Below are 15362 nucleotides of genomic sequence, written 5' to 3'. Positions count from 1 at the left end.
ATAGAAATCCCAATAAACACGAATGTACAACAATAACACGTTAAATGTGAGTCTTTAAAATTAATATGGAGTCAATGCCCTTCACTGGTACTTGTCCAATCTGGACTGGATTTAACTGGATGAACTAAATACTGTGTAAAACAGAAACTTTAATCCCATTCAGAGAACAACATTTACACTCAGATGTTATAACATGCTATTACGAATTTATTTGTATGGTTTAGGTGTAATTTGTTAATGAAAATTGTATTCTCTTCCACAGGGCCTCTCTAACCACAGGTGACAGTGCATACAGTAAAGTCAGAGGAAGAAATAAACCACCACATATTTGTATCCTAATATTGTGCTATAATAACACCCTTTTCTATTCTTTTTTCTCCATTGCAGCATTTGTATGACCCAAGATTGTTTTAGGAGGCCAGATAGAAAACATCTCTGTGACAGGGTGCTCTGACTTTCTCAGAGACAGAAAGAGAAGACACAGCGGGTTGGCGAGAGGATTCAAGGATTAGATATATCAGTCTTATATGGAATCTCTACACTCAATCTAATGATAAATGGTAAGCTTGTGTTTGCAGGTTTACAACATGCCCTTTAGGACAACTGAGATTTGGATTATGCCAATTTAACTGTTCACTTGTTGATGTCTGTGTTGCTCATCAGCCTGGTCTCCCTGATGCACAAGGTATAGAGAACAAATACCTCTGCTTTAGGCATCATCTGGTTCCAGAAAAAAAACATTATTCCTTTAATTAGATTTCCTCTACTGATGCAAGCTCTGCACATTCATCCTGCAGAGATTAAGCAAAAATAATCTTTAGTGGATGGGCACTTAAATACTCCTGTTGGGTTGCAGTTATCAATTATTTTAATCATTGACTAATCTTCTGATTATTGTCAAATTGTTTTTTAAATGCCGAGAACCCTTTCTTAGTGCCCAAGCTGCCATATTACAGTCAGAATGTAAGTTATTCCATTGACTATCAATGAAAACAGCAAATAGTCACATTTGAGAAGTTGTAACACGTTAATTAAAATACAAGAAATCAATTATTAAAATTGCAGCGAACATTGTTCATCTGTCGATTAACGTAGAGGTTTTGTACCAACCCTGGCATGAGGCATGAAGATAGCAGACACCATGCAGAATAATAAGAACAACAAATGAACCACATTAATCCATTAAATAAATAAAGAAACAGTGTTGTTGGTTTACTCTTGTTGTTTATTTTCTTAAAACAATTTCTGTGTTCATTTCTTTCCATCTTCTTCTCCCGATCTGAACCTTTGAGCTTTAGATTAAAATCTCTAAAACAGACCAACTCACACCAGTGTGCGTGTATAGGCAGTCAATAAATAAACTATGCCACAAGGTAAAATTCTGCATATTAAGCAATGTTGATGACAATAATAAAACATGTATCAGGTTCAGATAAACCTCCGTAAAATGACTGAGATAAAAAGAAAATGAACAATATGTCTGAATTCAGAAAGCTGATATTGTAATGGTCTAATCAACCCCTGTAAATTTAAAGTAACATTTCCATCACCGTTGTTACACACTGTTCACACCACAAATCCACATCATGTTCCTGACAAGCCAAATTAAAGGCTTATTGAAACATTAAGTGTGCATTGATATGATTCCACAAAAATCCTCAGATGCAGTAAAATGTTAAAAAATGGCACATAATAAATCTGTAACTTCTGACATGCAAATACTATCACATGACGTATGACCTTATTCGAACATTAAAAAAACAATTCAGGACAGCAGACATGAAAATGTGAAATCCAGAATGACATACACTGCACAACCACTGACACTGTGTTCTACACTTTCTCGACACTGTGAGGACTGAAACCATGCAGGTGGAGAAGAGCAGCCACACTGCACATGATCTCTGTCTCGGCATGAACACGTCTCCTGCGACGCCACTGACGTCCGCAAGGTGAGCTTTACTGAATTTTTCTAGTAGTGCTGGACCTGCTCTGATGTCTGGCCTCTTCTGAGACACCTAGCCAGACACATGTATCTGAGTGTGTGTGTGTGTGTGTGTTTGTGTGCGTGTGTGTGTAGGGAGGAGGGGGGGTCCCTCTCTCCGTCTGTCTCTCATTCTAGGGGAGAAAGAAATTGATCCTCTGGGGTATGGACTTGCATCCCTGGGCTGAGAACAGTCTCTCCTCTTTAGGGAGATACAGCATCGCCTTGGCCACCTCGTCCAGCGTAGCTTCGTCTGTCTCCAGACCTCGGGCTGCGTAGGCGTCCCGTGCACAGAGCTTCACGTGGCGGTACTCCAGAGGCATGAAGGGCACGTAGAAGTCGATCAGGTGGCCGGACATCATCTCGCTCTGTGCAAACCCACCTAAAAGAGAACCGCACAGAAGAAACTTACCACAAAGCTCCACCAATCCATATTCTGTATAAGGTAGAAATGACTAGCTTTAGCGCTCAAGCATAACTACTAACACTGATCCCACAAAGAAACATCACCCCTGTGATGTGCAGCTCGGTTCAGCTTCCAGCTATTTGTTTCTGGTCCAGCACAACAGTTGAGTGAATTTAATTCTAACTCACCCCCATCGCTTATGTCATAGAGACATGCAGCTCACAGAGCTTAAGTAAAGAAACTGCTGCACACCTTGAGATTCCATCGTTTCAGTTCGTAGTCGATGCTCCAGGTCTTCCATACCAATGTCTTCTCGATTTTGACCTGAGTGCCAGAAGTCCAGTGCTACATCATTGATCGTTGCCCCACCAATATTACTGTAGAAACAACAGAAACAGCAAAAAAACATGAAGGGGAGGACAGTTGTTATGTAATTTATTACTACTGTTTGTTTATTTGTTTATTTGTTTATGAGCCAGATTATTCAATTACTTCTGAGCAGTCTTCCACAAAACTTAATGAAAGGATTGACAAAAAGGTGAGTCCAGGTTTTTTTCCAGCTATTTTATAGGCATTTTGGCTTTCAAGAGGGAAATTGAAAGAAAGAGAAAGAAAAAATGGGGAATACACACAGCAAAGGGCCTGGTCAGCTGCTGCAGGAGGAAAGGTTGCTTATGATATTTGCACAAATTGGATCTTGGATCAAAAAAATCTGCCACATTTGAGGAACTGCTGTCTATGAGTGTGTGAAAGTTGGTTAAGTTTGATTGGATTTAAGGGGGAATGCTTGGCCTTGGCAGGTTTTCCTCTGAAAGCTAGTGCTTACTTCAGTGAACATTAGCTAACAAATAAATAATGAAAATTCAATATGAGTGTTACCATTATAGTTTTAATGATCCTGAGCCTCTCCTAAATCATATCACTAAAGTGAAAAATGGATTTCTATGTTTGATTTAAAAGATTATCCATCACTATAAATTAGACATGAGTAATGAAAATATGAAAAATCCATAAAGAGAGCGAATAGAGACAGAGGAGGAAACATCCTTCAGCACAGATGAGCTCTCATAATATCTGGGCCAGAGGCATGATACACTGTGGGTGTCTGACCTGGCTTCCACAGCAGTAGAGGACCAACCTGAGGAAGAGGAAGATGGCTCTGCGGTAGGTAACCCCATCCACGTTGTCATAGTGATCCATGTAGGGCTTGATGGCATCGATGAGGCCTGGGTGAAGCTTCTCAGCCTCGTCAAAGATGAACAGAGTCTGAGCGCAACGCAACACCATGTCCCTGATGGCTTCTCGAAGCTGTCCCTGAATACAGAGAGAACGACAAAACAACGGCGTGAAAACTCTCCAACATCTTTAAACATTACAAAAGAACATTACGACAAAATAGATTATTTTTTGTGTGTGTTTTTAGTTAATTTATGGGTGAAATGTATACAAAATTTTAAATTACAGCTGCTATAGTCGTCAGATCATCTCAAAAAAAGTAATTAATGCTAAATTAATAACTGATGAAATGGGTTTTTAAAAAGCAATTCAGGATTCTCGAGACACGTTGACACATCAGTTCAGAATTCAGAGTTCATATTTACAAACTTGGCAAATTCTGATAAAAGTGTGTCGACATCATTTTGAAATCCAATGCAGCGATTGTGTAAGAATGTGTCTGGATGGGACCGTTTTTGGCACCTATGACCTGGTTTGATAAATGCCAGGGTCCAATATAGTAGTTAGAACACGTAGTTCCTGGCACAGAAGTGGGGTTCTGTATGTCTCACCTTGTACGTGTCCACCAGTCTGGCATGTGGGAAGTGGAACGGGGCAATGAACAGTCGGACACACTCACTCTTCACCCCGTCACGATACAGGTTATCGGCAATGATCCGGGCCACGAAGTTCTTGCCTGTGCCAGACCAGCCATGGAAGGAGAGGGTGAGCGGCTTGTTGGACTCTGGGTTGTTGATAAAACCCTGGATGGCTTTCAGGACCACGGACTGAGCCAGGTGCTGCCCGTGGAGCTTCGTCTGAAGGTCCCTTGCCAGACCTGCGCCATGTGTGCACAAAAAGATAAGAGGACGCTTCTGACTGACAGTGATAGTCGAACAACTAATCTAAGCAATGGAGCAGTGTTCGGCCTAAGTACTTGTACTTTACAGTATGCATCTATATTAATGGGTTACCTCAGAATAAATGATGCACCAGCCAATACTTTTCATACAAAAATCTTGGCTGAAGTTAACTACCTTATCAATTCTGATTGGTTGCCGCTGGAGAATAAAATTTAAATGTACGTCTACTACTACTTTCTCCAGTTGTTTCATTTTTGGCCATTTTTAATCCTTTATTGCAATGACACTGTGACCCAAGAGTACTCAGCAGTCATTACTACATTATTACATGAGTACTCAGAAGTCATTACTACATTATTACACGTGCAGTCTGTAATCTTTACAACGATATTAAGAGAGTATTCAAAACCCATCGGTTAGATCACAACCACCTTAAATCTCGAACCCAACTACACTCGTTTTTATCCCAACTACACAAGTTTAGTGACTGTATTTTGTGTGGTTGTTACTCTCTATAGCACTGACAGACAAATGAGCAGACAGACAAGCAGACAGACATGAAGACAGTTGTTGAACTTGTTGTTTAACATATTTTAAATGAATGACACCTGTATCATTATAATGGTGTGTTTGATTTTAAAACGTAGAGCAGTCTAGATCCGGGCCTGGCTGCAGGGAGCCCTACCTGTGATGTTGTTGGTTATCCTGCAGTCTCCAGACTCACAGCACTGGCCCAGGCTACAGTACCACTGGTGCAGCAGGATGGTGTAGTCCTGAGGGAAACCTGCCCACAGGTCCCGGCTAGGAACTGTTCACACAAACAGAACACAATAATCAGCTTTTACTCCTGACGAGCACAAATACTGTCGTTATGTGGCAGCTATGCAGATATGATCCTGTCTCCCCTGTGCCTGTGTCCTACCCGTAGGTCCTACCTTGCTGTGTAGCATCTTCCTGGTTGGGCTGACACTCCCCCTCCCAGATGTTACAGTAGATGTAATTGAAATAGTAGCTGGACACGTTGGAGATGCTGTCGAGGTGGAAGAGGTCGGCCTGTGCGGACAGAGCCCCGAGCAGAGGCAGCAGCCACCGCACCAACATCGGGGAAGAGGCAGGTCGCACCGGAAGCCTCCTCGGTGTCTCCGCTCGTCATCAGCGGGGATGTGTGGGTCTGCAGGCGGCCTCATGCAGCCTGATCTGAGAGGGGGGTGGGGGTGGGAAGCTGCTTCCTCCTCCTCCCCCAGCTGGACCAGGGAGCGGGGGAGGGGCGCTCGCTTTATCAATGTGTGCGGCGCTTGCGGGCGGGAGCTCTCCACACGTATAGAACAGCACTTAACCACCCGCCCTCACAGATTTATTGAGATGTAATGCGCATATTCGGCAGGAAGGCAACTCGCCGGACTGGTTCTGTTTTAGAGAGTAGAGCTCAAACAGCCTGGTTCCGGAAGTAAAAATCTCATTCTGGTTGTACAGTGTGGTACGGTGGCCGAGAGAGCTCAACGCACTGCAAATTAACAAAACGTATGCCAATAAAACCACTTTATTAATTTGTTTAGGCTGCAAAAGAAAGTCCCAAAGCACGCAAATACAGAAAAGCGCTGCAAATAACGAAAATGACACCAGAAATGTTTCCTGGGGACCCAAAAAAGTGACCTGACTTTAGTTCGGTGCTGTGTGAAGTTATTGAAGTGTGCTACTCGGTGTTGGAACTTCACAAAGAATCATATATATTATTTGATAACAACTAGAAATGTTGTCTTATTTATGATAGATTTATATCATTAACATTAAACTTATGCCACTAGCCCTGCCCCTTTCTGGTATCACCCCTTGACATGACCCAATGTCGAAATACACCTGACTGAGAGAAATCGCAAACTGAATGTTGCAATTACGGTATAAGGAAGGAACAAGAAGGGAACACTTAGATGAAAGAAAATTAAGTATAATATAATAAATTTGAAATATTTGTAAGAAAACTGAAATAAAACAATGAATACTTGGAGGGGTAGTTTGGTTCTCAGCAAGCTCAAGCTCTTCTATTAAGTTGGCTGGAGTTTCATCCAATAATACCGCAGTTTTTGATGAGGAAAATCCCCACAACACGGTCGGATTCAAGCAGTGCTGAAATAGTTTATGGGGTGCGTAATTTCTTCACTGTCAAAACAACAACAGACTGTTTCCCTTTTCTCAATATTATTTTGCTCCGAATCCAATGTGTTATGGTCTCAATTCATTGTATAGCTGCTGGGACTGGTTTCAGGCTTAAGACTGGAGGTTTTCAAAAATGTCAGTGCAGAAAATGAATGGAAAATGTATAACATGTAATATATGTCATTTTTGGGGGGGATATAACCAGCTTGATGTCCTTCTGGATCCAAATTTTAAAACCGATTTAATAATTACTTTTCAGACAAATTCTTTATTTCATATGTTTTAATTCACAATCAAGCTGTTAATACGTTAATAAGGGGACATTTCAAAAAGAACACATTCATTAAAAAGAGCAGACAAACACAAATTAAGATCTTGAAAGTCTAGTTCGGTCTCCTCATTCTACTCTTTAGTTCATCAGCCTCTTTTAAACTGTCAATTTTTAAAGGGCAAGTTCTACCCTCCTTCTACCCATGAACCGGGTTTTTCTAACACTGTCTTCTCTCTCTCTCATCCTCTGGCACTTGATGGGGCCCGTTTGCCCACTTGTACCTTTTCGAGTGGCTGCAAGTCGTTCACTCCTTCTGACCTTGGCTTGGGAGTCGTCTGGGCTGTGAAGTGGATAAGGAAATAATTTAACTCTTGATCTTAAAGCAGTTATTTAAAAAAATTTTAACTGCACATTCTGAACTGCACATGGCTGCAGATCCATAGTTAATTGGACAGCTCTGTTCTTCCCTCTGCTTCATCCCTTCTAATCCTGATGACATCACACAGGGGTATACAAATGCCAAAGACTAAAACATTCACGTTACGTATATGCACTTGTCAAATAAACATTGTAACAGTATACAATGATCAAGACAGGAAGATATTTCAAACACTTGTTCCAACACCCCACCTGTTGCCACGCTTTGATTTAATTTTTGAATGCTTCTCATCTCTCATCCCAGCAGGGCTGCCCTCCTTGGCTGGGCTGGCAGTGCTGATGGAGGAGTCCTCCTTCAGGGACATTTGCAGAATCACCTGGTCTCCATGTCCTCCATCCTCAGAGCTCTGATCCTTGCAGATGTCCATCAGATCCGTACATGACTTCACACTGGAAGACAAATGAAACTGCTGAGCCAAACACCTTAAACACCTTATATCTCTTATATTTTGTATCCATGTCCAACAACACAGAATTACACAGAGCATCTAAGCACAGACTTACTAGAGGCTGTTTTTGTATGAACCTTGAAGGTGGCTCATCGTGATGAACGGATGCTGGAGAATTCTGCCGGGGGTAATCCTTTCAAACGGTCTCATCATCAGCATCTGTGTCATTAGGTGGATAAAACACTGCAGGTCACAATATTCAGCTTGGACATCTTCTTCCCAGAGCGGATGATTCCCCTTTAACAAGATGAGGAAAATCAACATTGTTAGATATCCTCGTGTTTGGATTATGAAGACGTTGTGCTATTATAAATTCATCCAGGCTGTTGATCACAAATGAGAATTGAAACTATTGACGTCAATAAAGAATTGTTTTATCGAGATAGATTGCTCAAAATGCAGTGGATGGCACAGGGGAAAGAAACATAGACTGAAGGAAAGACACCATAATTAGTGAGTGAGTGGAGCCAGCTAAATGGTTGTTAACTAGTTTGATACCATAAATCTGCCTTCCATCCAATATCTTGGCCAGAACGCATGTGGTAGGAAGTTTCCTTCATGCTGTGGATCTCTAATTGCAAATGCAATTTGCATTATCTGTGGAGAAAAACAACATTGTGAGAGTTAGTTAACTTCAAGTTTACATTGTTGATCATGTACATCAGGTGCACTTCTATTACTGAGACATATGGATGAAGTGTCTCTGGTTTGTCTCATTAGTAAAATAGTAAAAATCAGTGAACTTCTACTGGAAACTCTTTCACCATAATAATCAAGTGTGTGAATTTAAAAATATACAAACATCATGGCAGAACTGTACGTGTTTGTTGTGTTTTAAGTGCAGATACTGACCAATTCAATCTCATCACAGGCAGGGAACAGCGGTGTGCCCATTGACAGCTCAGCAGCAATGCAGCCGAGAGACCACACATCGATGGCCTCGCTGAAAGGATCACCATACAGAATCTCAGGAGACCTTAGGATAAGAAACACAAACATTTTACTGAGGTTTAAAATTGACTAAACTCCTTTTTACTGCCAGTTTCTGAGTTATAAACCTGACATGCCAGCGTACAGGACTTGTCCAATTAATTACAGCAAACAGCTGTCCCAGGTATACAGATGTGTTGTCAGTTGCTTACCTGTACCACAAGGTCTGGAGGGGTTCACCGATCATTTCCTCAGGATCATCGAAGGCTAAGCCAAAGTCAATGACTTTAACTTTGAGTGGCTTCCTGACATGATCCACCAACATGATGTTATTTGGGTTCAGATCTGCATGAATGATCCCTGCGCTATTTAGAAAGACCAATGCTGTAGCTAGCTGAAATCAAGAAAAGCATAATAATAATCATGAGCTACAGAGTTCATTTCATCAGCAACAACTGCAACAGTCACTTTTAAGCGACCAAGTTGACCCTTCACGCTACATAGCGGTTAGAGCTTGAGTTTAAAAAACAAACCTGCTGCAGAACGGGGCGGATCTGCTTCAGCTGAAGGTTTTGACCCGGGCTGATCTGTTTGAATTTCTGCAGATCCATATCCAGGAGCTCAAACACAAGACAGTAATGTTCCTTGTAGAAGAATGACTCGTTCAATCTGACGATGTTGAACCTGTCTGAGTGGAGCTCCTTCATGGTTTGAAGGATGACCTCCTCTTCTTGCGCACAGTCAATGTTTTCCTTGCTTTTGATCATTTTTAAAGCCACCATTTCATCGGTGGTCACATTCCTGCATTGGATGACCATTCCATAGACGCCATTGCCCAGGTCTTTCTGTGCATGGTAATGTGTAGTGGGGGAAGGGATCAGGTCTCCTTCAGGGATTTTTAACGCACTGTTTTGAGTCATGGTAAAAGAATAGTTATGCTGTTGATGTTTCACATTTGTCAGGAGAATAAAAAAGAAGGAGGTAAGTTGCAGCCAAGTGTGCTCTCACAAAGCCTGACCTCCAGTTCCTGTCATCCAGGTAGGTAGCATAAGAGTTTACAGACAGTTCATCAAGCTCAGTCCTTTTAATCTTGAAAATATACAAGTACTAAACGTTATGCTTATATCAAAGACACTTTACAGACAGATCCATATTTTGTGTCTATATACATCTCATTGTAAGGTTGATAATGAGAAAACCTCATTATCTTACAGCTTTAATGTCTAAATAGTTTAAAGCCACATCCGATACATTGTATGAACTCCATGTCTTTGTAGTGATTTCTTTTCTTTTATGTGAATTTTCTTTCTTCTTTTTCTTTTCATCATGATTCTTTCATTTGAATCTTTGTCAACCATCATGATTTACACAGTAGATGGCAGTAATGCACCTTGACATTGGTTGCCACCTGCCAATGAACTAAGCAAATAATAAGAAGAAGCTCATGATTTGTTATTGTGTGTTGGACCTAGTGTTTGTGAACAATAGTTGGGCCTACAGTGTAGCCAAAGCCTGCAACCACATGTATTATTCATTCTAGAGACAAAGGAGAGCCTCCAGAACTAATTCCACAAGGGTGCTTCAATTTCATACTGTTGGGATTTTAAATTTTAGCATCTTTGTGTTTGTGTCTGTGAAGATGTTTATGGAACATTTATATTAAACCAAAACTCCCTTAGATTTATTCAAATTCACGCAGAGTTCAAGCAGCTTCCTTCTGATGGGCAGATAGAGTGCGTTGTTTTGGTTTGGAGGATGCGAATGTTTACACAAACAGAACATACAGCCGATAGAGCAGGAACACAATATTCTTCACTCCAATGAACAACAACACTGACCCACAAGGCGTCAGCTGAGTCAAGGCTTGTTTATGGAACACAAAACTAAAGCTGTCATGAAGTGAGGATTTTGCCCAGCAACCATCAGAGGAGGAGCAAAATGGAACGGCTCCTGGTCACTTCCTGATTCCAGTACCAAGAGGGTGGACTTCGCCTGCACACCATCGGGGAAGAACCAAGTCTCATCTGCCCTTCATTATTGACAAATCAAATTATACCTACTGTTATAAAATATTACAAACGCCGTCTGTTCAATGCGACTCCTGCTTTGGGTGCCCATTGCTTTGCTGTAACTTTTCATACCTTTTAATTGCTTCTTAATAAATACTTGATTGAACCAAACCGAGACCGGCTCTTCAAATATTCAGGATAAAAGAACATGCAACGACAATACCTAGGTGTTAAAACTGCCCTTGGAAACATCTTTCAACCACTATTGGTCACTGTGTGACGTGCTAATCACCTACAATCAAGACAGATGGTTTAACACAGGGGTGGGCAAACTTTTTGACTCGCGGGCCACAAAGGGTTCCAAAATTTGACAGAGGGGCCGGGCCAGGAACAGATGGATGGAGTGTTTTTGTGAACTAATATAAATGACATAGAAAAAGCATTACATGAAAGGATTTAGCCTTTACCAAGTAGCAAAGCACTTATTTGCAAGGCCATTTAACAAAAACCCTCCATCAGAAAAAGGCTTGCTAGCCTTTGCTATTTCCAATGCCCCCCAAAAAATATGCCTTGGTAGATGACGCTTTAATCGCAGTTTGTCTGTGAAAAAAATGTTGCTGAGTCTGTAAATTAGTCGCCAACCTCTGAGCTGCAGCCACCCGTTCTTGCGTTGACTGCTTGCTAGCGTAGTTAGCATGCTTCGTAGCAAAGTGACGGCTGATGTTGTACTCCATGAAAACTGCAACAGTTTCTCGGCATATCAGGCATACAGCCTTCGATTGGACTTCAGTGAAAAAGTATTTTGTTGTCGACTCCGTGTTAAACACTCGGCACTCATTGTCCACTTTTCGTTTCCTTGATCCCCTCATTTTACAGAAGGGCTCACAGGGCATAGGGAAAAAGTGAAGGGAGATCATGTGCCCTTTCAAGCCCTATACACCACACTCCCGGGCAAATTTAAATTTAGCTGACGCTTTTATCCAAAGCGACTTACAATAAGTGCATTCAACCCCGAGGGTTCAAACCCAGAACAACAAGAATCAAGAAAGTACGATTTCTTCAAAAATAAAGCAAAACAACAAAGTTCTATAAGTACGTGCCATTAAAGTGCTACGAAATTGTTAGTTTCAAAAGTTAGTTTTTTTTTAAATTTTTTATTATTTGGACAAGTTCGGCGGGCCGGATCAAAAAGCCCAGCGGGCTGTACTTTGCCCATGTCTAGTTTAACATGTGAACCCTGTGATGCTTATATAAAGGCTTGTTTCCTTTCAACTACTCTAGAAAACAGCAATAGGATGCAGGCTACAATAAAGGAGGGATAGGCGGAACAATGCACAAATAGCATTTAATTTAATGAAATAAACCCCAACCTTAATCCGTGTGTGGCCAGAGGGTACAAATAGAAAGGCTGGAGTAGAGTTATTAGAATAAATCCAATGGTCACAAAATATGGAGACAAATTGTAAATAAACCACAAGCGATTCAAAATTGTTCTACAACGCTAATTTTCTCGTTCACAGTAGTTAATTGGATGCGTAGCACTTCACTGTCAAAACAATTACGTACAGAGTCTGGTACTGTTGCCCTTTTCTTAATATTCTTTTGCTCTGAATCAAATTTGTTATGGTCTCAATTCATTTTATAGCTGTTTGGCCTGTTTGCAGGCTTGACACTCGTCTATAAGAATTTACTGAAATGTCAGTGGAGAAAATGTATGGAAAATGTATAATATATAATATGTTGTTTTTACTTACTTAACCAGCTTGATCTCCTTCTGGGTCCAAACCTCTAAACCACTTTCCCTGTGAAACTATGAAACCCCTTTGAATACTGTGCAGATGTAACATTTCCTCCTGAGGCAGTTTCCTTCAGGTCTGTGTGGCTCATTTTGACGAAACAGTTTCTTACACAATCTTTTCAAAGTCGTGATAGTTACTATAAAGTTGTGCTGAGGCGCCCAAATATTAACAATGGCGTTATGTTGTTGTCTCTGACAAGGTCCGTCTTTTTCTGAGGCCCATGTTTCTGTTCTTTGTTGAGGGGTTGCCATAGGAAGTGGGATAATGCCTCTCTCTCATCCTCTGGCACTTGTTTTGGTCCATTTTCCCACTTGTGCCTTTTCGAGTGGCTGCAAGTCGATCACTCCTTCTGAACTTGGCCTGGGAGTCTTCTGGTCTGAGATGTGGATAAAAAAATAATTTAACTCTTGATCTTAAAGCAGTTATTGGACATTTCTAAAAATTCACATTCTAAAATGTACTTGGCTCCAGATCCATAGTTAATGAGAGTTGTATCATTCTTCCCATTGAACTTTGAGCAAAAAAACTGAATATGTACCAAAATGTTGAACTATTCTTCAACAATATAAAATGATCAAAACAGGAAGATATTTCAAGCACTCACCTGTTGCCGGATTTAGCATTCACTTTGCTACCCTCCTTGGCTGGGCTGGCAGTGCTGCTGGAGGACTCCTCCTTCAGGGACATTTGCAGGATCACCTGGTCTCCATGTCCTCCATCATCAGAGCTCTGATCCTTGCAGATGTCCATCAGATCCTTACATGACTTCACACTGGAAGACAAATGAAACTGCTGAGCCAAACACCTTAAACACCTTATATCTCTTATATTTTGTATCCATGTCCAACAACACAGACTTACACAGAGCATCTAAGCACAGACTTACTAGAGGCTGTTTTTGTATGAACCTTGGAGGTGGCTCATCGTGATAAACGGATGCTGGAGAATTCTGCCAGGGGTAATTCTTCTAAACTGACTCATCATCAGCATCTGTGTCATTAGGTCGATAAAGCACTGCAGGTCACAATTTTCAGCTTGGACGTCTTCTTCCCAGAGCGGATGATTCCCCTTTAACAAGATGAGGAAAACCAACATTGATAGATATCCTCGTGTTTGGATTATGAAGCCGTTGTGCTGTTATAAATTCATCCAGGCTGGTGATCTCAAACTAGAAACTATTGACTGAAATGAATAATTGTTTAATTGAGATAGATTACTCAAAAGGCAGTGGATGGCACAGGGGAAAGAAACACAGACTGAAGGAAAGAAACCATAATTAGTGAGTGGAGCCAGCTAAATGGTTGTAAACTATTTTGATACCATAAATCTGCCTTCCATCCAATATCTTGGCCAGAACGCATGTGGTAGGAAGTTTCCTTCATGCTGTGGATCTCTAATTGCAAATGCAATTTGCCTCATCTGTGGAGAAAACACAACATTGTGAGAGTTAGTTAACTTCAAGTTTACATTGTTGATCATGTACATCAGGTGCACTTCTATTACTGAGACATATGGATGAAGTGTCTCTGGTTTGTCTCATTAGTACAATAGAAGAAATCAGTGAACTTCTACTGGAACTCTGTCACCATAATAATCAAGTGTGTGGATTTAAAAATATACAAACATCACGGCATCACTGTATGCTGTGAACAGATCAGGTCCTGTCTACATCCAGGACATGGTCAAACGTTACACCCCAGCCCGTTCACTCTGTTCTTCTTCGGCCAACCGGCTCATTGCTCCTTCACTGCGAGCTAAACAGTCATCAGAATCACGACTGTTTGCTGTCCTGGCTCCTAAATGGTGGAATGAGCTCCCCATCGACATCCGGACAGCAGAAAGTTTACACATCTTCGCCGCAAACTAAAAACATACCTAATCCGACTATACCTTGAATGAAAAAAATTAAAAAATACTAACAATTTTTTAAACTATCAATTTAGTCGCACTTAAATAGCGCTTAATTATAGTACTTTGTAGTTTTGCTTAATTTTTGAAGAAATGTGACTTTCTTGATTCTTCTTGTTCTTGGTTTTTACCCTCGGAGTTGAATGCACATATTGTAAGCCGCTTTGGATAAAAACGTCAGCTAAATTAAATGTAATGTAATGTAGTGTATGTGTTTGTTGTGTTTTAAGTGCAGATACTGACCAATCCAGTCTCATCACAGGCAGGGAACAGTGGTCTGCCCATTTGCAGCTCAGCAGCAATGCAGCCGAGAGACCACACATCGATAGCCTCGCTGAAAGGATCTTCATACAGAATCTCAGGAGACCTTAGGATAAGGAACGCAAACATATTACTGAGGTTTAAAATCTACTAAACTCCTTGTTACTGTCAATATGTTACTGTCCGATTCAGAGATACAAACCTCACATGCCAGTTAATTACAGCAAACAGCTGTCCCAGGTATACAGATGTGTTGTCAGTTGCTTACCTGTACCACAAGGTTTGGAGGGGTTCACCGATCATTTCCTCAGGATCGTCTAAGGCTAAGCCAAAGTCAATGACTTTAACTTTGAGTGGCTGCCTGACATGATCCACCAACATGATGTTATTTGGCTTCAAATCTGCATGAATGATCCCTGCGCTGCTCAGAAAGACCAAGGCTGTAGCTAGCTGAAATCAAGAAAAGCATAATAATAATCATGAGCTACAGAGTTCATTTCATCAACCACTGTAACAGTCACTTTTAATCGACCAAGTTTACCCTTTACGCTACAAAGCAGTTCGTGTAAGAGCTTGAGTTTAAAAAACAAACCTGCTGCAGAATGGGGCGGATCTGCTTCAGCTGAAGGTTTTGACCCGGGCTGATCTGTTTGAATTCCTGCAGATCCATATCCA

General features: G+C 41.1%; 1 protein-coding gene across 1 annotated transcript; it reads right to left on the bottom strand.

Moving 5' to 3' along the window:
- Nucleotides 1-1204: 1204 nt before the first annotated feature.
- On the bottom strand, nucleotides 1205-5666 carry tor3a (torsin family 3, member A). The gene is made up of 6 exons (XM_061077757.1): nucleotides 5404-5666; nucleotides 5154-5276; nucleotides 4178-4443; nucleotides 3529-3704; nucleotides 2643-2767; nucleotides 1205-2366 (listed from the first exon to the last, which is right to left on the bottom strand). Exons 1-6 carry the CDS (start codon nucleotides 5567-5569, stop codon nucleotides 2119-2121), a joined length of 1104 nt encoding a protein of 367 aa, XP_060933740.1. The 5' UTR covers nucleotides 5570-5666; the 3' UTR covers nucleotides 1205-2118.
- Between the last annotated feature and the right edge of the window lie 9696 nt (nucleotides 5667-15362).

The sequence above is a fragment of the Limanda limanda genome, chromosome 9, assembly GCF_963576545.1.
Source record: "Limanda limanda chromosome 9, fLimLim1.1, whole genome shotgun sequence".
Taxonomy (NCBI): domain Eukaryota; kingdom Metazoa; phylum Chordata; class Actinopteri; order Pleuronectiformes; family Pleuronectidae; genus Limanda; species Limanda limanda.
Note: the sequence above shows the minus strand (reverse complement) of the source record. Positions and strands in the feature narration are given on the sequence as shown.